Below are 21506 nucleotides of genomic sequence, written 5' to 3' on the forward strand. Positions count from 1 at the left end.
GCTCAGCCTCTGGGAAAGTTTACCCTGAAGCTTTTTGTTCTTTCTCCTGGTTCCAGTTTAAAGATTTGCTCAGTAAGAATAGGGTCACTGTGACCTGCTTTCCTTTACTGTAAAAGTACTGTAGAAGAATGGAGAGGGTCTCCCCCTCCCCTTATCCTATTCTCCTTCTTTAGATTTATAGATGTCACCTCAGTTGTAACCATTAACTAAGGAAATGGGAATTGGAGTTTCTGTGCCTCAATTTCCTGGTTCTTTGTTTAGCTTTCATGCTTAGATTGTAAGCCCACCTCACAGCCAATGGTGAGAAGGGTCAGAGGTGGGCAGGAATTTTCTTGTGTTAGGTATAATTATTGGTGCTTTGCCCCTCGTAAAGCGCCTCCCTTGCTAGATCTGTTCTAGCAGAGGACGCCCTATTCTCGAGAACTGAATAAAATTTATTTCTGTTCCCATCCTGAGATGGCTCCTTATTAAAAATTTAATTGGTGAGGGTCTTTCATCCCACACAATGATGAATACAGAAATGCAAGGGAAAATCTATACAAACTGATGCAAAATGAAGTAAGCACAAGCAGGAAAACAATATGCAAAATGTCTACAACAATGTAAATGGGCAGAGCAACAACAAAGTAACCATAATTGGATGCTGTGAAATTATAATAAGCAAGCTTGGCTACAAAAAAGAGATGGAATCTCCTCTTACTTCTTTGCAGAGTTAGGAGACCATGGGTTTCTCATATGATGTCACTGCATATGATGTCAATATGTTAGTTTTGTTTAACTTTTTTTGGGAGGGTTTCCCCCTCTCTTTTATACTTTGTTATAAGAGATGGCTCTCTGTGAAGGGGTGGGGAGAAATATATTTGGAAATGTCAGTGATGTAAAAACAGTAGATTTCAGTAAAGTTTATTTTTTTAAAAAAATAAGAGAGTGGAGAGAGGAAAATATGTATATGCATTCATATTAGGAAAACTTCCTAGAAAGGAAGAAAGGGAATAGTTATTGAGACATTTGAATATCCATAGAAGACAAAATCCAAGCAAGGAGCTATTACCAAAAATTCATGGCCTCCATTCTCCAATAGATAAGTGGTCAAAGGATAAAAACAAACAGTTCTCAAAAGAAGAATTTCAGACTATTAGGAAGCACATGAAAGAATGCTCCAAATCACTAATAAAAGCAATGCAAATCAGAACAACCCTCAAGTTTCACTTCACATATTGCATGTTGGCAAAGTACAAAAGATGGTCAATGTTGGAGGGGCTGTGGGAAGCTAGACACACTGGTGCGTGGTTGGTGGAGCTGTGAATCTACACAACTATTTTGGAAAGAAAGCAATTTGGAATTATGCAAATAAAGTAACTAAAATGTCCATACCTTTGACCCAGAAAATCCACTGCTAGGCTTATAGCCCAAGAAAGCCACTGATAAGAAGAAAGTCCCCAGTATAAACCAAAATATTTATAGCAATACTTTTTGCGAGAGCAAAGAACTAGAAACAAAGTATATGCCCATCAGTCAAATTGTGACACATGAATATAATGGAATATTAAATGGTATAAGAAATGATACATGTGATGAGCATGGAAAATCTATGCGAAATGATGCAGAGTAAAGTAAGAAGTCAAAAAATAACAACCCAATACAGTCAATTCTATTATAACCTGACATATCTTCCCCAAAAGCACCAAACTAGGCAAAATTGAGCAATAGAAACCACAGATCTTGTGGGGAAAATGAGTTTAGGGCCACAATACTCAAAAACTGTCAATGACATATCAAAAAAAGAGAAACCTAATAAAAACAGAAGAGTTTTATACATTAAATGGTTAAGAAATCCATTTGTTGTTCATTTGTGTCTGACTCAATGCGACTCCATAGACTTTTGTCCATAGGATTTTTTTTGGGCAAAAATACTGGTGTGGTTTACCATTTCCTTCTCCAGTGTGCTCCCATTTTACAGATGGGCAACTGAGGCAAATGGGGGTTAAGTGACTTGCCCAGAGTCACACAGCTAGTAAGTGTTTGAGGCCAGATTTGAATTCAGATCTTCCTGACTCCAAGTCTGGTGCTGTAGCCACTATACCACCTAACTGCCCCCAAAATACACAGATACTACTATAAATAGGAACATAGTCCTCAGCTGGGCAGGCTGTAATTCTGGGCAAGAGGTCATGGTGAAAGGCAGGGGCAAGGTAGGAGGGAGGTGGGTATAAAGACCAGCTCTCCGTCCCACTGATAATCATTTAATATCAATTTGGTAACTTCAATAAGGGCCAGAGCCTGAACTAATAATCAACCAGAAGAAGAGCCCGAACTGATGAACCAGAAGAAGAGTCTGAACCTAGCAACCTCTTTGCTCTCTGAGTAAACTCAGACAATATCTTTTCCTATGTCAACAAGGCCAGATAGGGCTGACTTAAGAGCATTCTTTCCTCTTTCCATCTCATCCTCTGTTAAGGATTGAGACCCTTTAACCCGAGACACTATCTTTAATAATGTGACTTCTTCTTTTATGGGCATATACTATCCTATGGCAATGTTAATGGTGAATTAAACACAGAAACGCTGAGTTGTAGCTTCGATTGAGCCTCGTCAACTCTCTCATCTTATTGTATTCACTACCTATTCAATTTAGAAAAATCCTTTCCTGTATCATGGTTAAACATACATGGAGATCATAAAATTGAGTAACACAGACATGCTGAGTTGCGACTGTTCTAAAAATGTATTTAAACCTTCTCATTCTTCTGTTTAGGCAGTCAGATTTTGCCTGGCTCCATAAATGTATGTATCTGCTAGCTTTAAGGGAATAAACAAAATGAATTTACATATCACCTAGCTTGTTTGCCTCCTTCAACCAAACTTTCAGGTCAACACCACCTAGCCCCAACTCCTACTGCACCAGAAGATACAGAATAAGAATGACACTTTAAATTGACAAAGACCTGAAGTGTGCCCGTAGATGGGGTCACTGGAAGAGTTGTAGCTTCTGAGCTGTTGTTGTAAAGAGATGCACTTTTTTGTGTGGTTTCTCAAGGCAGAAATTGTGTACAAGAAAACAAGAAATAATTTTTGTGCTCAAAATGTTCCCTGATATGTTGACTGCATTGGAACAAATTCCTGTTTTCGAAATAGGCATTATAGTAGGACTGACTATACAAGAAGACTAGAACAATGTAAATGTAAAGAACAACCACACATACCCAAAACATCAAAAGTGAATGCTCCAAAATTATAAAGAAAAAGCGTGGTCCAAAAGGAAAAAACATGGAAAAAGAGAAGCATGGGAAATTCTTAAGAATGAAATTCTGAAGACACAAAAGGAAAATAATTCCAATTAAGAGAGAAAATGGTATTTGTCTGATGAGACCAATAGGGAATACATCAGCCAACTCACGAGTTTTGAAAAATAGATAGGTCCCTTGGTTGTCGTCCTTCATTCTGGAAGAAGACCAAAGTGACATAACTGTGTCAGGATCAGGGTAAGGTGTGTCTGACTGCGGCTGATCAGACCAATACCAGAGAGGGAGGCTCTACTGTTGAGGTTTAGGGGTGCTGGGACCCTGAAATAGTGATACTCAGGTCCTGCCTGAATGAATTCGACCCAAGCCTTTTTTAAGGTAAAGAAAAACAAAGTTCATTAAAGATCTGCCATATTGGCCAGAGTCTTAAGGAATCTGGACGTTTGTATCAGTAATGAATGGGAGAACTTTCTAGAAAGACTATATGAGGGATCTAGGAGTGGCCAAGCAGTCTAGGGAGGAGGGGTCCAGGGATGATCTTGATGGGAATGCCCAGTAGGCTGGGGTGACTGGAGGTCAGAAGGCCAAAGAGAATGGAGTCTTAGATAGGATCAAGGGTTGGAAGCAGCTAGAGGCAATCCAGAGATAACAATGAAGAGATGGGCTAGGTTAAGGGTAACAGAATTGAGCACAGTGATAATGAAAGGCCCGTTGAGAGGATTATAGCCTCAGGCAAACCCCAGATCAAGAGGGGAAAGTCAAGGAGTTCAAAGTGGGAACAAATGGGACTCGAATTCTTTTTGGGGTAAGGTAAGGGACAAAGGTCTTTGCTTGGGCCATACCCGTCACTACATACCCGTCACTACCAAAGATCAGACACAAATAGTCCATATGAACATTTGGAGTGGAGGTGTCTCTCAATTTGCGCATCTCACATTTGTTTTTGAAGTAGGTACAGAAAAACTGAAGCAAGAACTCAAGGCTTTAGGATTTCTAGCACTAAGAATGAGCTAAACTAAGGGTGGAGAACCTGTGGCCTCAAGGCCACACGTGGCCCTCTAGGTCCTTAGAATGTTCTGTGAAGCTTGGATTCAGTCAAAGGGCTGCACTTTAGGTCCTAGAGGGCCTCGTGTGGCCTCAGGGCCCCTGGTTTCCCACCTGAAGCTAAGCTGTCAAGGGAAGCTAAGTTCACTGGAAATGTTGAGGTTTAGGGGTGCTAAGGACCACAAAATAGCAACACGCCGGGTCCTGCCCGAATGAATTCGACCCAAGCCTTCTTTCAGCCAAAGAAAACCAAAGTTGATTAAAGATTTGCCATATTGGATAGACTCTTCAGGAGCCTGAACATTTGTGATGCTTGTATTGAGAAGCGGCAAGATTGAATCTGAGCGAGATTGAATCTGAGCACCTTCATGGAGGCAATATGGATCTCATATATAGAAAGACTGTGGGAGGGATCTAGTGGTGGTCCAGTAGTCTGGGGTGGAGGGGTCCAGGGAGGATCTGAGGAGGAGTCTAAGGATCTTGATGGGACTGGAGTGACTAGAGGTCTCCAGGAACCAAGAGGATGGGATTAAGGATGGGAAGTAGCTGAAGGCTACCTGGAGAGGCTAGGTTAAGGGTAACAGATTTGGGTATAGGTATTTTGATAGAGTCAAGGGTGGGAAGTAGCCTGAGGCAATCCCAAGGTGACAGACAATGGAGGGCCAGGATAGGTTAAAGGTAACAGATTTGGGCATGAAAAGCCAGATCAAGTGGGAAGATTCAAGGAGAGTTCAAGGTGGGGTTTTCCAGGGCCTGTGGACAAACTGTTTTGGGGTAAGGGGTGAAGGTCTCCATTTGGGCCTGTACGCAGTCAGAAAGATTGTTAGGAGAAAAAGGAGCATCAAAGAAAGACTAGGACTATTGCTTGGAATCGATAAGATGATGGTGGTGGTAAGTGAAAACTGTGGCACAGTTCCATTCTTCTTTCCCAAGAGAAATGACCTTTGAGGCACAAGTGACCTTTAGAAAACAAAACAAATTAACAAGAGCAAGGATCATCAAGAAAGTAGAGAGCAGTAAGGTGCCCTTGATGACTTTACCCAACCCAGATGTGTGGCATTCTCCAGTACTAAAGAACCGCAGATGTGATAGCTGAACCACTCCCTCAGATGTCCAAAATGCTGTGGAAACTGAGAGAAGTCAGTAAAACTAGAGACGGGTAACTGGCCCCTTCCCCCAGAAAACAAAGAGAACACAGTTCACAAACTATCGGCCGCTGAACTTGACTTCGATTCCTCGGACAATTTTAGAAAATATCATTGATATTTGGAATATTTGGAAAAGGAAGCAGCGTCAAGAGCCAGCACGACTTTATCAGAAACAGGCCGTGCCAGATCAACCTTATTTCCTTTCATTTTTTGAGGAGTCACTGAACTAGTAGATGGGGAGGGCAACTCTGTGGATATAGTGAGCCTAGATTTTAGCCAAGTGTTTGATAAGGCATCTGGCATTATTCTTGTAGAAAGGATAGATTCAGAATGAAGAGGATGGTCAAACTCAGAGAAGCTGAAAATATTTAGCATAGAAAACACTCAGAGGGGCCTGGGGGCTGTGCAGACCTGTGGAGGGGGCATTGGGTGGAAGTTGCAGGGATAAATTTAATATTTATGTCAGGAAAAGGTCTTTTAACATTAGAGACATCCAAAGGGAAACATGCTATCTTGATGAGGTGGTAGGTTTCTCCTCCTCAGTTTTCATAAGTTCTGGATGACATCTCCCCATCCCCCATCCCACCTAGAGGCAGTGAGGTGGTGTAGTGCGATACAGCCCCGGACTTGGAGTCAGGAAGACCCACCCACTGTGTGACGTTCAGCAAGTCACTCGACCCATTTGCCTTACTTTCTTCAACTGTAAAGTGAGGATAACAGCACCTACGTCCACAGGATTGTTTTGAGGAGCAAATGAGATATTTGCACAGTACCCGGCACATAGTAGGTGCTCTATGTAAATGCTTATTCTTCTCTCCCTTCATGTTATAGTCAGGATTCCTCTTGGGTTTGAGTTGGGCCAGATGACCCTGGATCCCTTTCAGTTCTCAAATTGGTATTTCTACTTTCTACCGCACTCCTTCCACCCACGGTGTCATGTCCTAATTACAAAAAGCATCTTAAGAGAAACCTTTTCATCTCCATTGAATGTCTTTCCCTCTCCAGCTCAACCTCCTGAAGGTAAGAGATTTTCTTGGTTGAGATCTCGTTTGTGCTGGGGATAGAGGATGAATAAAAAGTCAGGGACTTGAACGATCTTTTTAGGTACTGGAACCCTTCATCTTTGCCTGTGGTGCAGTTTCACGTCATCAGATGGCATAAAACTGAGGGTAGGAAAGGCTTACCCAGCTTTCACTGTCATCCCAAGCCTCCTGAAGAAAATGTGCTGGAGCAACCAGGAGTTTACTATTGTTAACTAGCTGCTAACATCTGTTCTTTTGCTGATGTTGAAGGACTGCAAGGAGTGCCAGCTTTTCTAAATTTTAGTATCCTGGACGAAGCCCTAGTCACCTTTCCTTAGTAAGGGGCACTAAGTCATGTCCCTTGCCCCTTACCCTATCTCCCAAACAAACACACACACACCCCACAGCGAAATCTCAGAGCCAATGAATCCAGACTGTGTCAGCAGGTAAAAATTATATTTTTATTTTGATTTGAGTCGCCAAGAGGATTCCCTTGTGGGTCTATCAACCATTCTGAATTAAAAAGGCCAGAAAAATTTGATCCTGGGCACATGCCCACAGGGAGGGAACCAAAACAGACCACCACCACCCCTCCAAAAAAAAAGGGGGGGGGGAGAAAAAAGACAACCCCAAATAAAAAAGATTAATTTCCAAAGCCCAGCACTAAAAACACAACTCGAAGCTTCAAATGAACACGCCACACACACATATGGAAAAAGTGTTTACACAGAGGCAAATCTAACAGGGTCATTTCTGTTTACTTTTTTTTTTTAAATACAGGTTTAGGTGTTTTTCAGTTATAAACAAAGGCCCAAAAGTGCGTATGTGAGAGGAAAGGCAGAAATCAAGCAGAGAAGAAATTCTCTTCCCTGCCCCCCAGGACTCCCCAATATAGGGAAGGGGAAGGGGCGAGGGAGAAAAGGAAAAAGAGGGAATGAGATAAGAGAACAAGTAAACCAGTGTCACAGAGAATTCACAATTCTTAACCATCTTCCTTTCTTGCAAATATTTCTGGTTTTGGTCCCATTTGAGTAAAATTCACATTACAGTTATGTTGTGGTTTTGTTTTGTTTTTCCTGGATCAGAATTAACTTTAAGAGCTGAGGACTTTAAGAAAAGGAGATCCCAGGCTGCCACCCCTACTGGAACAGGGAGAACCTAGGCCAGAAACACCTTCATCATGCCAGGCTCAGGTATGACAGACCTTTAATGAGAAATCCTCCCAGTCCAACATTCTCCCCCTCCCCACCCTTCCCACCCCATCCCTGTACCCTACTCCCCACTATACTGCTTGGGGAGTAACTGATGGTGAGAAATCCACTACAACCCTGTATCCCACTGTATCTTAATCCCAAGATCAGGGAAAAGAGGAGATTATGAAAAACAAGTCGGAGGGGTCTATAGGCTCAAATTGGCTCTTTACAGGAGGTAAACTGAGATGTGTGAAAATAGGTTATTTTGTCCTATTGCTGCCGTCCCTCAAGCCTTCCCTTCTATCTGTACTGTTTCTTCCCACCAACCAACCCTAACTCTTCAAAACAGTCTTTGGTCCCAGAGTCAACACTGTGCTTTGAGATTTTCATGAAATAGGCCAACTCCCCACTCTAGCTTCTTGGACTGCCTCTCCAGAAAGAAACTTGCCAAGGCACTGATATTTCCTCTTGCATCCCAAGTCCCTCAGCTTGCCAACCTGAAACACTCCTGCTATCCCACCATATCTCCTTCTCTGTGAAGCTGGGACAAAGTCAGAAAAAGGGCTGAGGCAGGAAATGCTGCTCCCCAGCAATGTTTGGAAAACATTCTAGTGCCAACACATAACCACATTCTAAAAAAAAAAATCCCTGATGATTTGGTGCTTGTCAAATGAGCTCTTTTCTTTGATCACTCTCATCGCATGTACAAAGATATCACTGCCGCTTGGATGGTGGAGAGGCTGGTGAGGGCGTTTGGGACCAAATGAGACAAAGAACTGACGGAAGCGACACCCAGATCCCAGAGACATGGAAGAGGCTTGACCCTCCAGAGCCCAGGGAGGATTTCCACAGCTGCTGGTGATGGGAAGAAGGGAAGTTTGATATAGCACCATCTTGCCATTCCTCCCCCAGCAGCCAGAGCTCCAGCTTTGGGGGAGCAGTTTCCAGTTATTAGGTTTGTCCTGGGACCAACCCCCAAGTGGAGGTCTGTGTTGGTGGGTGTTTGGGGAGTTAGGGCAGGAGAGGCCATGCTGCCCATTCCTGGGAGGTGAGGGGGCTGGGAGGGGGGGAGGGGAGGCTGGGCAAGTGCCAAGTCATCCATACCCCTACCCAGAAGTCCTGAACAGCCAGTGAGGGTCAGAGTGGGTACAAGCACTTAGTCGTACAGTGAATCTGTTCAGGAGAAAGAACTCATCCCCATTTCCTCTCCTTTGTTCCCATTCCAAAGATGGGGGGTGGGAGGGTGGGGCAGTTCTACAAAGCCAATCAGATGGCACTTCTTTTGATTTGTAAAATCATATACAAAAGGAAGGGGACTTTCCCAGTTTCCCACCATTATGTACACTTAGGTATTTTTACCCAGCAGACAGAATAGGGGGACAGAGGGATGGGCATGCTTACTTGATCTGTGGTGGGGGGTGAGGAAGGGTGACCAGAAAGAGAAGGAATCCAAAAAGTCTAGGACAGCCATTACTCTCAGATTAGTTCTTCCCTTCCTCCAACAACCTCCATATTGGGCAGATGTTGGGAGAAGTCAGATGGGTACACAGTGACCCACACATAGAAAAGGGACACGGAACGACCCATAGATGTCCCTTTCTCCCTGTATGAAGAGCCATAGACACCGAGGCTCCTGCCAAGTTAGCAAAGCTCAGGGCTCATTTAGCAACCAGACTGGGGTAGGGCAGGAAAGAAATGTGGGGCCAGAGAACCCCAATCTACCATGTTCTCCTCTATGATAGATTAATAAGACAGCAAAGAAGCATTAATGGGAATAATCATGAAATAGGCACTGATCAGGTCCATAGAAAGCCCTTGAAGGAAGCTGGGCCTGGATCTGCCATCTAAGGTGTTGCATTTGTTCCCACCCTGCTCCCTCTTTTTTGCCCTACTGATGCCCAGACACGAGGTGCTGGGACAGAGAAGAGCTCCAGCCCCCTTGGAAGCAGATGTCCTGCAGTATGCCTCCTTGATCCCCTGCTTTGCCCTAGCTCTGGGGCACTGAAGGTGAGACACAGACTTCTCTGAGTTCTGTAGCTTCTTGTGAGGAGTTAATTGAAAGACAGAAATGTTTAAACAGGGACTGTGGTCAGGTCTGTTCTTTAAGCTACACTATTTGAATCTGGATGCCTCGGTTAAGTCACAGTGTGAAGAGGGAGAAAACAGGGCTGGGGTGGGGAGAAAGAATGGATAAACCTGAAACTGAAGGAATGGTTGGGAATCTCCTTTCCCCACCCCAACTTTTCACTTTTTAGATAATGAAGATCCTAGCTCTATACAAACATGGAAGCTAATGAAGGAGATGAACAAGACCAAGAGGTGGAAAGGCCACAGAAAGAAAGCCCAGTACAAACCCAAGCTTTGCCTTGTGAGAAACAGACCAACCTCTCACTGGTCCCTAAGACCCTGTTATTCCTCCTTTCCCTGTCCCAGCCTCAGAGGAAGCTGAGAGAGGACGAGGAACTTCAGGAACCCTGGAATGTTTATTCTGCTTGGGGGAAAGGGTGGAGAGGACAGGTCCAGTGGAGAGAAGGAAAAGGAAGGAGACAGAGAAATCAGGAGCAACTGTTCCCAAGAGGCCACATGGAATCTCAGTCACTGACCTGTCCCTGTCCCTCCATCCATCCCCCACGACCTTACGCTCCCCTCCTGGATGAGATTTCCCATTCGCTAAACCCAGAGAGAAGACGAGGGAGAGGAGAGAAGGATAAATCCCTATGGGAGAGTAGGCCTACAGAAAAGGGTGAGAGGGCTCAGCGAGAGGAAACAGCTTAAATTGGCCAAAGAAACTGAGAGTGGGGGAAAAACAACCTGTCTCAGAGTCTAAAAAACAGAAACTACTGACGGGGAGAGAGAGGTTCACGTCTCACAGGAGCGCGATGGAGGAATGCATTGAAGATGAGGTGGGCGGGCGGCAGGACAGGAGCTGGGGTGGCGCAGCGCGGGGCTCAGATGATCTCCACGTAGTTGGCAGGAAGCATGCCTGTTTCCCCGGTGCGCTCCACAGTGCCATACATCCAGCCGTCGTCGATCTGCTGCACGTTCACGATGGTGTCCCCATCCTGGAACGACACCTCATCCTCGTCGGCTGCACTGTAGTCATACACAGCACGGTACCGCTTCTGGAGGGGGAGGAACGGGGAAGAGGAAGAGGGAAGGGCTAGATGTACGTCCGCATTGGCCAAAAGGCTTAGGTTCTCCTTCTCCCTGCCCATTTCTTACATCCACCCCACCTCCTGGCGCCCAGAGCTTTCGTACCCTTCAAGAGCCAAATCTAATGCAGAAGGGGAAAGCCTCAGTTTCCTTATCTATAAAATAGACATAACAATAGCCTACCTCAGTGGGCATCACAGCGAGGATCAAATAAGGGAAGTTATACACTCAGTGTTTTGCGAACATCAAAGCTCAGAGTCACAGAATGAGTATTGGTCAGAGGGAGGATCTGAACTCAGGTCTTCCCGAGTCCCAAGTCGGTGCTCTATTGATTACATTGTGTGACTCTCTCTATACAAAGCTATATAAATGCCAAATATTATCATCTTGGTGGAAAGAGCGCTGGGCTTGGAGTTAGAAAGACCTGGGTTTGCGTTTTTGCAAATTTTATAATGTTCTATTAATGTCATAATTATCATCATCATTGTTAATTATTCTGGAAAGCTGTGTCAGGTCCGGCCCTGGCAGGTCCCCGAAGGCCGGGAAGGCTTCCAGTGAGGGCCTGGGAAGTGCTGGTTCTGCTCCTAGAACCCCGGAATTAACTCTCACGTCCAGTGGACAGCTCCCCATTGTCTCTCAGCATTTACACAGTGCCCTGCCCAGAGCAGGAAGGAAGGAAGGAAATAATCATTTATTAATCTCCTTCCACAGGCCAGCCTGGAGGTGAAGAGTTACAAATATTATCCCCTTCGGTCCTCACAACAACAACCCTGGGACATAGGTGCTATTATTACTCACTCCCTTTTTACAGGTGAGGAAACTGAGGCAAACAGCATTTAAGTGACTTGCCCAAGGTCACACAGCTAGTAAATGTCTGAGGCCGAATTTGAGCACGGGTCTTCCTGAGGTCCCCCAGGGCAGGCGCTCTTTAAACGATGGTGCCATCTAGTTGCCTCCGTAGGTACTTAATAAATACATTAACAATAATTCTATGAGGTAAGTAGGGCAAGTAACATGACACACATTTTACAGACGCAGAGACTGAGGCTCAGAGAGGTGAGAGAGGCTTGCCTACAGCCACACAATAAGTGAGCTGAGATGCAAACCTGATGAAAAGACTAGGGCTTTTTCCACATCCATATGATTGAGCCAAAGGTAATCCATGGAGGATGCAAGCATTCCCATTATTAGAAGGGTGTCCCGCGTATTAAAGAGGGGCGAGTTCAGTGGGATCTGGAATAATACTCTTGGTCATTTAGTCCAATACAGTCTAGCAAAGCAAAGTAATAGAAGGGCCTTCAAAGACAAGATTCACCTGAGTCACCCAAAAATAGCACGGTCATAGCTAACTGCTCCCACTTTCTAGAGTGCCCTAGGCTTACTGAAAACATCCCCTGTCATTCCTGTTGTACAGATGAGGATCCCATGGTCACTGCAGCTTGTAAGTGTCGGACCAGGCGGGCTCAAACCCAGATGGCCTGTCTCCTAAGTCTACCACTTTCCAGGATACCATGCTAACCTCCTTAAGGGTGTCTAATGCTTAATAAATACTCCTGATGGAGGATCCATCCCCTCTGCGGAAATGGAGGGACAGGAATAATGATTCGGCCAACCTAAAAATGGTATTCCCAAATTAATCCATCCTCACCTGGCTTTAATGCACACACTGTGATTCTGGGGGTCACGGTACTCACCCCGCCCGCTCCAGGGGCATTGCGCTGTATTGAGACCTGGGCAGCTGGCTCTTTGTAGCCATAGGATTGTGATGGCTGCTGCTGCGGCTGCTGGTGTTGTTGCTGAGACTGCTGGTAAACTGAGAGATACCACCAATTCAAGACCACAAAGTCCACTGGCCCTGTGCTAACATCTTCCACCCACCACCCACAGCCCATAACCTTACTCAGAATACTCTCTCTCTTATTCTGGCCTGTGGACTGGCCGGGGGCCTTCATTCCCCATACCTGGGATACTGGCTGCTTCCTGCCAGGTCATGCCCTACTTGTCCTAATTCTAAACTCGCCTCCTTCAGGAAGTCTTCTCAGACTCTTGACCATGTGCTCCTACAGAATTCATTCCTCTGATCTTGTTTCTGTTTGGGAACTCCTAAATGTAGGGCCCAAGGGCCCCCTCCCCAAGCAAAGAAGGGGCTTTCTTAGGATGGGGACAGACTTTAGATTTCCTTCCTTCACTGGCCTAACACTGGATCCTGCTTATAGGGTGTAGTTAGGATCATGTACCTGTGGAGGGCTGCATATGGTAACAGAGATAGCCAGGATATCTCTGCTCCAAAGGACCCTGTGGGGATGAGCTCAGAAGGCAAGGAGGCTTAACAGCCACGTGCTAAGATGGTCCACACCCATCACCATGCACTAAGGGGCTCACGGACTGACCCCCTGACTGGGACTTGCCTAATTTCTCCCAGGCTCCCAGACAAGTCCTCTCTGGATATTCATGCCCTCTCCCTAGCCATTCCTACCAGGGGCGCTGGCTGGGATGTGATGCGGCAGCTGCTGCTGTTCCTGGGGTCGACGGTAGTTGCTACTGTCTTGGGAATTTCGGCGTTCGGGGTCAGAGCACTCGCCCCCGCTGGGACCCATCCGGCTCTTCTCAAACTCTTCATGATACTTTATCTGGGGGAGAAAGGAAAATGAGGCAGAGGCTGGAAGGGCGGGGAAAGGGGGCCAACAGGTAAAGCAAGGCCGGAGACTGCACTTCCCCCGCCTCTGACAGTTAAACAGAGGTGACATGAGAGCAGTGGGACACAATCCAAGCGGCCAGGGGCACGTACGTCAGACCGGCCCTGTCTCTCTCTTTCGTGAGGGTCCAGAAGGGATAGAGAGAAAAGAAGCAGAAAATTCCTAAACTCTCACTGTAGTCCAGGAGTAGGGAACCTGCGGCCTCAAGACCCTCTAGGTCCTCAAGTGCGGCTCTTTGCCTGAATCCAAACTTCACAGAACAAATCACCTTAACAAAAGGATTTGTTCTATAAAACTTGGACTCAGTCAAAAGGCTGCACCCAAAGACCAAGAAGGCCACACATGGCCTTGAGGCCAAAGGTTCCCCACCCCTGCCCTAATCAAACAAGGATTCCCCATCAGTTGTGGGAAAGGTACCATCCTGGAGCTAGGAAGTTAAAAATCATCCATTCATTCTTCATTTATTACCTACCTATTCTGCTTTTTACCCTCCCTAGCAATAGAGAGCAGTCAAACAAAAATAGCTGCTGTCTGACCTCCTCCGATCAAGTATGCAACATTCTGCTCCTATAGGCCCCTACCTCTCAGCCAAGAGAGAGGAGATCTGTTTCATTATGTGTGTGTAGGTACCACAACTGCTATTAAAATTAGTCAGTCTGGCTTCCTTTCAGTGCTCTTTAGTTTAGATAGATGGCTCTTTATTTCCAGTGAATCTTCCCACATTTCTCTGACTTTCTCACATACATCATTCCCGGCCACACAAATTCTGCTACATTCCCATAACAAAGGTGCTCCAAGGCTTCCACTTTGCTTCTCACAAAAAAGGCTATCTGTATTTTGGTAGGTGCTGGACTTCTCTGCCTCGGACCCCTGGTAGATAAACATTTATTTTAAAGTATCCACTATGGATATCCCTTCCTCGCTCCCTCTCCACCCCCCCCCCCGCCCCCGCCCAGGTGCTAAGTCTAGCAGGAGAGACTGGACATGGACAGAGGTAAACAATACCACAATGAAGTACATGTGTACAGAGTGACTAAATGAAGGGCTGATTCTCCCTTGAACAGTATACAGGAGGCTCAGTGAGGTCAGCCCTTCCCTGCCCACTCCTCTACTCTCTCTGGTATCTCCAAAGATACCACCAAATTTTAGAGTGTGCGGGATTCTGGTCCAGTTAAACCTAAAGGAGCGGAGACCTTCCACAGCAGTACCCATCACTCCCCTGGGGTTTCAAGGATACTTAAGAAGATCAGGGTCAGATGAGGGTAAATTCTGCTGCTGCTTTACGCTTGTCCAGCAGGTGGCACTAAAAGATTAAGATGATGGGAGGGTGGCCCTAATGGGCATAGGAAAGAACCTGATGGTCAGACCCTGCTTTGGGGGAGGGAGAGATGTGAAAGGCTAGCATGGAAAAAAGGCAGCATCAATGAAACATTTTCAGAATGCACAGATGGGAACAGAGGGAAGATCGAATGGAGGCACAGTGCCTGGCACATACCAGGCACCTGATAAAAGTTTAATGATTGATGGGTGGCAACACGGACAGGCAGGACAGCTTTGCAACGGATGTGCCGAATCTGTCGTACACTTAAAAACTACAGGTTTGTAGCTTTGTACACGGCCCTCTTTTTCTGCTCCTTGTTTACTGAAATGTTTTGCTGATATTTGTGACATTCATAATAAAAAGAAAAATTTGGGGGACAAGAAGGATGCTAAATTTGGGGAACTAAGGGAGACCTCCATTAGTGTAAGGAAGCATACAGGGCAAAGTCCTTAACTCATGATAAAGAAAAAAGTTGGAGGTTCCTTATAACTATCTCCAACACGGATATAAACAGTACAGACAAGTCTTGGCTCCGGGAGAGCCTCAGAGGTCACCTGATCCATCCCTCTACCTCTAGACCAAACCGCAACTCAAACATCCCAAGATGGGGGATGAGAGAAATTGCTAGATTTTTTTTGTAGCGGCAAAGAACTGGAAACTAAGGGGATAGCCAACAACTGGGGAACAGCTGAACCAAAAATGATGGTACATGAACGTAACAAAACAAAAAAAAAAAGAAGGATGTCAGCAGAACCAGTGGAACAATTTCTGCAGTAATGACAATATGATAAAGACAAACCACCTGATAAAACACCTGACTGGAGCAAAGACCAACCCTGATTCCAGAGGATTCATGATGAAGCATGCCACCCACCTCCTGACGAGAGAGGCGATGAACTCAGTACAGATGGAGACATTTTTTTTGAGATGGACAATGTGGTTATTTGTTTTGCATAACTATATTTACTATAAGGGTTTTTTTTTAATTGGGAGGGGTTGGAGGAGGGAAGAAGTAAAGGGGAGAGAAGGTAGATTTTTCACTAACTGAAAACTGATATTAAATTTTTAAAAAGAGATTATTTGACAGTGACCAAACTCCCTGGGTTGTAGGAGTACTAGTATTAGGTAGCTTTGATCAAGTCATCAGTTAGTTGTATCATAGTGGGGATTCCTTCAATGAATGGGTTGGACTAAATGACCTCTGAGATCCAACTCTAATTTCTATGACTCAGTGTTATTCTCAATCTGCAAAATGCAAGGGGAGTGAGTCTTTGTCCTTGTGAAGAGATAATGAAAAATACCTCCATTGTGATGGGGCCTGGGGGAGTGGATCATGCCCACATTGGGTTGGTTTGGTTTGCTTAACTGCTTTTCTTTGTTATATGAGAGGGCTCAGTGGGAGCAGGGAAGGGAGAGGAAGAAGGGTAACCTGAACTCATTCCCCTCCCCCTACCCCAAACCCTTCAGTGTCTTAAGAACTTCCCTATTACGGTCCAGGGCACCAATGCTCTTCCAGTCACCCAGGTTCACAGCCTCGGCGTCACCTCAGCTCTCTCCTTCTCCCTCTCTCCCCCTACCTTTCCCTTTCTCTTTGTTTTCCCTCCTCTCTCCATTCCACTCCTCCCCCCATCCCACATAGCCAATCTAGTCCCTCAATGTCATCCTCAACTCCTCTTCTGTCTCTCATTGATTCCACGTTCCAGTCCAATAGCATTCTCATCATCTCTTGAACACAGCTCCTCCCAGGCACACAGACACCACCTTAGTTCAGGTACTCATCACCTTGTGCCTGGACTATTCCAATAGCCTCCTACCCTGGTCTCTGCCTCAAGTCTCTACTCCACGGTTTTCTAAAGCACAGGTCTTACCATGGTACTTTTCCTCTCAGTGAACTCCAAAGGCTTCCTGTTACCACCATAATCAAATATAAACTCCTTTCTTTGTCATCTAAAGCACTTAATAAATAACATGGCCCCTTCCTACCTTCCGGTCTTTTTAACACATTACTCCCCTCCCTGACCTCTACAGACCAGCCATACCTGACTCTTAGGTGTTCCTCTCACAATCATTTCCCACCTCCCTGCCTTTGCACACAGGCTGTCCCCCCCAAGCCTAAAATACTCTCCCTCCTAACCTCCGCCTCTTAAAATCCTAGGCTCAACTCAAGGGCCATCTCCCCCGGGAAGTCTTTCCTAGTCCCCCAAGCAGCTAAGGCCTTCTCTGCTAAAGCTACCTTTCATCTCTTCTATATTATTTCGTATGGAATGCTTGACATGTATACTGTCACCCTCATCAGAATTTCTCCTAAGAGTAGGAACTGATTTGTTTCTGCTTTGTATCTCTAGCATTTAGTATAGTGCCTGGAACATAGTAAGAGTTGAATAAATGCCTATTGACTGATCTAATTAAAATGCCCCAAGCCAATGAGCCACTTAAGTTGGGGCTAGAGAGTGATCCAACTCCACAGGATCTTAGAGAACTAGATTCTAATCCTGGCTCAGCTGCTCACTGGTCAGATGTCCTTGGGGACGCCACTGGTCACTTATATTATAGTGGGGATTTCTTTTGTGTATTGGCTGTGGCAGAGATGGCTGTGGAGGAGTACCAGTGGTGGCTTCCCCATCTCCCGACCACTCTTGTAGCTACTGGTTCTTTTTTCATGTGGCTTTTAACTCGCTAAATTACCTCAAGGATTCCTTCCTATGCTAAAATTAAATTATTCTCTCTGGAGAAAAAGATCCTTCACCAGAGGAGTCTAGGGGCATAGACCACAAGGAAGGCACACTTGGGTCTCTGCCAACGAAGGCAGGGGGAATGGCTTTTATCAAGTGGAAAGGAACAAGCGGCCTGCCCACCAACTCCCGGTATAGCTGGTAGGGGGCAAAGGGGGAAGCAGGAAGGGTTAACAATTATATTTAACAACCCGGATGAACTCTGAGGCTTGGGAGCCTTAAAGTAACTTTGTCCATCTCCCTGCTATCTTGGCCAGATGAGAATTTATTCTGGGTTTCTCCCCCTATGCTGAGAAAGTGGTTTTAGTCCCTCTCAGTGCCTAGAAGTTCTCTCTTGTGATTAACTTCAGACCCTCCTACAGCAAGTCTTCCCTTACCGGAAAGAAAGCTCAGGGCTGAAAAGAGGCAATGAGAAAGCCAAGATCAAATCCTGCCTGGGACAACTGTGCAACTCTGTGAAGGTCTCAGTTTCCCCAAGGTCCCTGCCGGCTCTGAATCTATTATCTATTATCCTACTATTATTGGAGGTGCCCCAGCCCGGGGTACCGCTCTCTTCCCATACACAAACATCCAAGCAATGTGGTTTAGGCTTCACATCTAAGGAAACAGAAAGGCCTGTATGTATATTGTGACCTAGATGTCAGAGTAAGCCACAGGCTGAGGGGGAAGCCGCCCCCTGTCCCCGCTACCCCTCCCCAGGACTCCAGATGCTCTGAGAGAAGCACTAAGCCCTGCCATGCTGTGCTGTGCTGGGTCTAAGCTGGCAGCTCTGTGCCCGGCTTCTGACCCCACGCTGCTCTGGACATCTTTATCTCCACCCCCGATACAAACTGAGCACCCCCTTGGGAACAGAGTCTGCCCAGGGACGAGATCCCCACGGTGAAGGAGGGAGCCAACTACGGCAGAGACATTCACACCTGGACAGATAGCAATCGCTATCAGCACTGCTGCCATTTGCTAATTGTCCGCCCTGGGAGACGCTGACGTAGACCTGACCGTGAAGAGGAAGGCATTCTCCAGCTGGTTTTATGCGGCATCAGGGCAGCATGGCCAGAGAAGCACCAGATCTGTGAGGAGAAGTCCCCTGGCACACAGAGCACCTGGCTCATTATGACCCACGTGACCTGCTTTACACTAAACAAAGATGATAACCTGTGTCCTTCAGCCTCTCCTCCTGGACGGTGCAGTCACAATAGATTTCCATAGTGCCTCTAGCATGAGAAAGCGTTTCCCTCAGAATTGCCCTGCGAAGCAGGTAGCAGGAGCGCTTCTATCCAATTTAACAGATGGAGAAACTGAGGCAGAGTGAATTACAGGCTGTCACATGACCAGTAAGCTCCATCCGGGTGATTCAAGGGCTCAGAGGATCAGAAATTTAGAGCTACGAGAAGCCATGAAGTCCAACTCTCTAGATGAGGAAACTGAGGCTGACTCGGTGGGCAACTGACTTATCCAGGGTGAGGCAAGACTTGAACTCGAGTCTTCCGGATTGATGCTCTATTCACTGAACCGACTCTCTGTAGTCCAAAAGGACAACTGTAGCTAAGAAAGCGCCTTGACCGAGGTCATGTGAACAGTGACATATAGGGATATGAACTCAAGACTTCGGACTTCAAAGCCCATTTTTCCCCATAGTTCCTTGCGGCAGTAGTTGTAGGAGCCACGGTACATTTTCTTAATAATAGTACAAACTTTTCCCAGAGCGGGAATAGTAATCTGCTTTTGTCTAGTACGGTACCTACTACATAATGGGAGGAAAGACGGAGGTCCAGACCTCTAATTTCATTGATGCAGAGTACTTCCAATGTGAAAACTCCCCCCACACTCACAAGTCAGCAACTCCTTTGTAGCTAACTCCACCTTCTATTGCCTGGGGGGAGAATTGAGGGGTTTAACCGATTTGCCCAAGGTTATACAGCCAGTGTGTTTCAAAGTCAGGATTCGAACCCAGGTCTTCCCGACTCCAAGGCTGACCCCTTCTCGGCCGTACCACACTGAAGAAAAAAAGTAGATGCTTGCTCTTTTCTTGGTGGCAAAGAATTGGAAATTGAGAGGATGCCCATCAATTGGGGAACGGCTCAACAAGCTGTGTTACATGAACGCAATGGAATACTATTGCGCCATAAGAAATGATGAGCAGGCAGACTTCAGAAAAACCTGGAAAGACTTATATGAACTGATGCTGAGTGAAGTGAGCAGAACCAGGAGAACATTGTACACAGTTACAGTCACACTGTGCGATGACTGACTTTGATAAGACTCGGCTGTTCTCAACAATGCAAGTTTCTAAGACAGCTCCAAAAGGCTCATGATGATGGAAAAGGCTATCCGCATCCAGAGAAAGACTTATGGAGTCTGAATGCAGATTGAAGCAAATTATTTTCACTTTGTTTTTTCATGCTTTTTTACTTTTGGTTTGTGTTTTCTTTTACGTGACTAAAATAGAAATGTTTTATATAGTTGTGCGTATATAACCTTGCTTACCATCTTGGGGAGTGTAATAGCAATTTGGATTTGAAGATCTTTCCCACCCACTAATAGGCCATGTGACCTGCTTTCATCACAGGAACTGCTATTACAGGGAGCGAGGGAGAAAATTTGGAACTCAAAAAAATTTTTTTAAATGAATGTTAATATTTGTCTCTACATGTAATTGGAAAAAAATAAGATACTATTTTTAAAAAGAAAAAAGCAGATGCTTCATCAACATTTGTTGAATTGAATCCAATCCCGGGCCAGTGTCCTCCCAACATATCCCCAACCTGGGCCAGCCTGCCCACTAGATGCTCAGAGTGGTTTTAATAAGAGCCAAGAACAACGAAGCACTGAGGCGATAGGTGGGAAGTGCATATGGCACTGGCCTTGGAGTTGACAGACCTGAGTTCAAAGCTGGCTTTGGACATTTACTAGCCATGTAACCCCGGTGCAAGTTACAACCTCTCATTTTCCCCATCTACAAAGTGGTGATGATATAATAGTAACACCTACCTCCCCAAGGTGCCTGGGAGGATCAAGCGAGATAATGCAGGTAAAGCATTTATTTTGTAAACTGACTTCTAGATAAATGTTACCAAATATTTTTCTCTTGTTCTTCTATTTATTTTTTGGAGTCAGTCGGGTTAAGTGACTCGCCCAGGGTCACAAAGTAAGCTCGATTTCAACTCAGATCCTCCTGACTCCAGCTGCCCCAGCAATCATTTTTCTAAGGAAATTCAGATGTTGTAATAAAAATGGTACCTCCCAAAGTCCATGCAGATACTAATGTCCTGCCACAGTTGCTGTTCTGTGTTATCTGGGGCTTTGCATCCTTCTCCATTAGGACAGAGGACCAGAGGGGTGGTCGGCGTTAGTCAAGAGACAAGAAGAAATATACAGGCAATGGGGTATAGAAATCTATCTTGTCCTACCTGAAAGTAGAAGGGGAAGGGGATGGGGGGGAGGGGGTGATAGAAGGGAGGGCAGATTGGGGGAAGAGGTAATCAGAATGCACACCACATTGGGGGAGGGGGAGGGGAGAGATGGGGGAAAATTTGGAACTCAAAATCTTGTGAAAGTGAATGTTGGAAACGAAAAATAAATTTTTTTAAAAAGAGAGACAAAAAGAAGTGACAGCCCCCCTCCCTTCATGGATGGTCACCCCGCTTCCCTGGGGTGAGACTAGGGAAGGGAGGGCAGGGGTCAGCAGAGCTCTCCAAAATCATACTCCAACACTCATAGGGAAATAAGATCATGGAAGAAGGAAGAGTCTTCACAGTTGAAATTGAAGAATATCCAAGAACTGCGGGGCTAGAAAGGCTCTTAGAAATCATTTGATTTTGTAGCCCAACTCCCCCCCTTTCCCCCCCACCAAAATGTCACCTCTTCTAGGAAGCCTCCCCCGCTCCTTCCAAGTGGTAGCAATCGCCTCCGTTTCTAACCTCACCTAGCATTTTCACTGTGTTGGCGTGTATATGGC

General features: G+C 45.7%; 1 protein-coding gene across 1 annotated transcript in view; it reads right to left on the reverse strand.

Annotated features, from left to right (window-relative positions):
* Nucleotides 1–6895: 6895 nt before the first annotated feature.
* LASP1 (LIM and SH3 protein 1) overlaps nt 6896–21506 on the reverse strand; it is a 63437-nt gene continuing 48826 nt past the window's right edge. Inside the window, exons 5-7 of the mRNA XM_036755111.1 lie at nt 13279–13432; nt 12497–12615; nt 6896–10771 (exon numbers count right to left, since the gene is read on the reverse strand). Of these exons, the coding sequence (XP_036611006.1) occupies nt 10598–10771; nt 12497–12615; nt 13279–13432 (447 nt within the window). The 3' untranslated portion in view covers nt 6896–10597. The remainder of the gene's footprint in view (nt 10772–12496; nt 12616–13278; nt 13433–21506) is intronic.

Source organism: Trichosurus vulpecula, chromosome 4 (genome assembly GCF_011100635.1).
Source record: "Trichosurus vulpecula isolate mTriVul1 chromosome 4, mTriVul1.pri, whole genome shotgun sequence".
NCBI lineage: Eukaryota > Metazoa > Chordata > Mammalia > Diprotodontia > Phalangeridae > Trichosurus > Trichosurus vulpecula.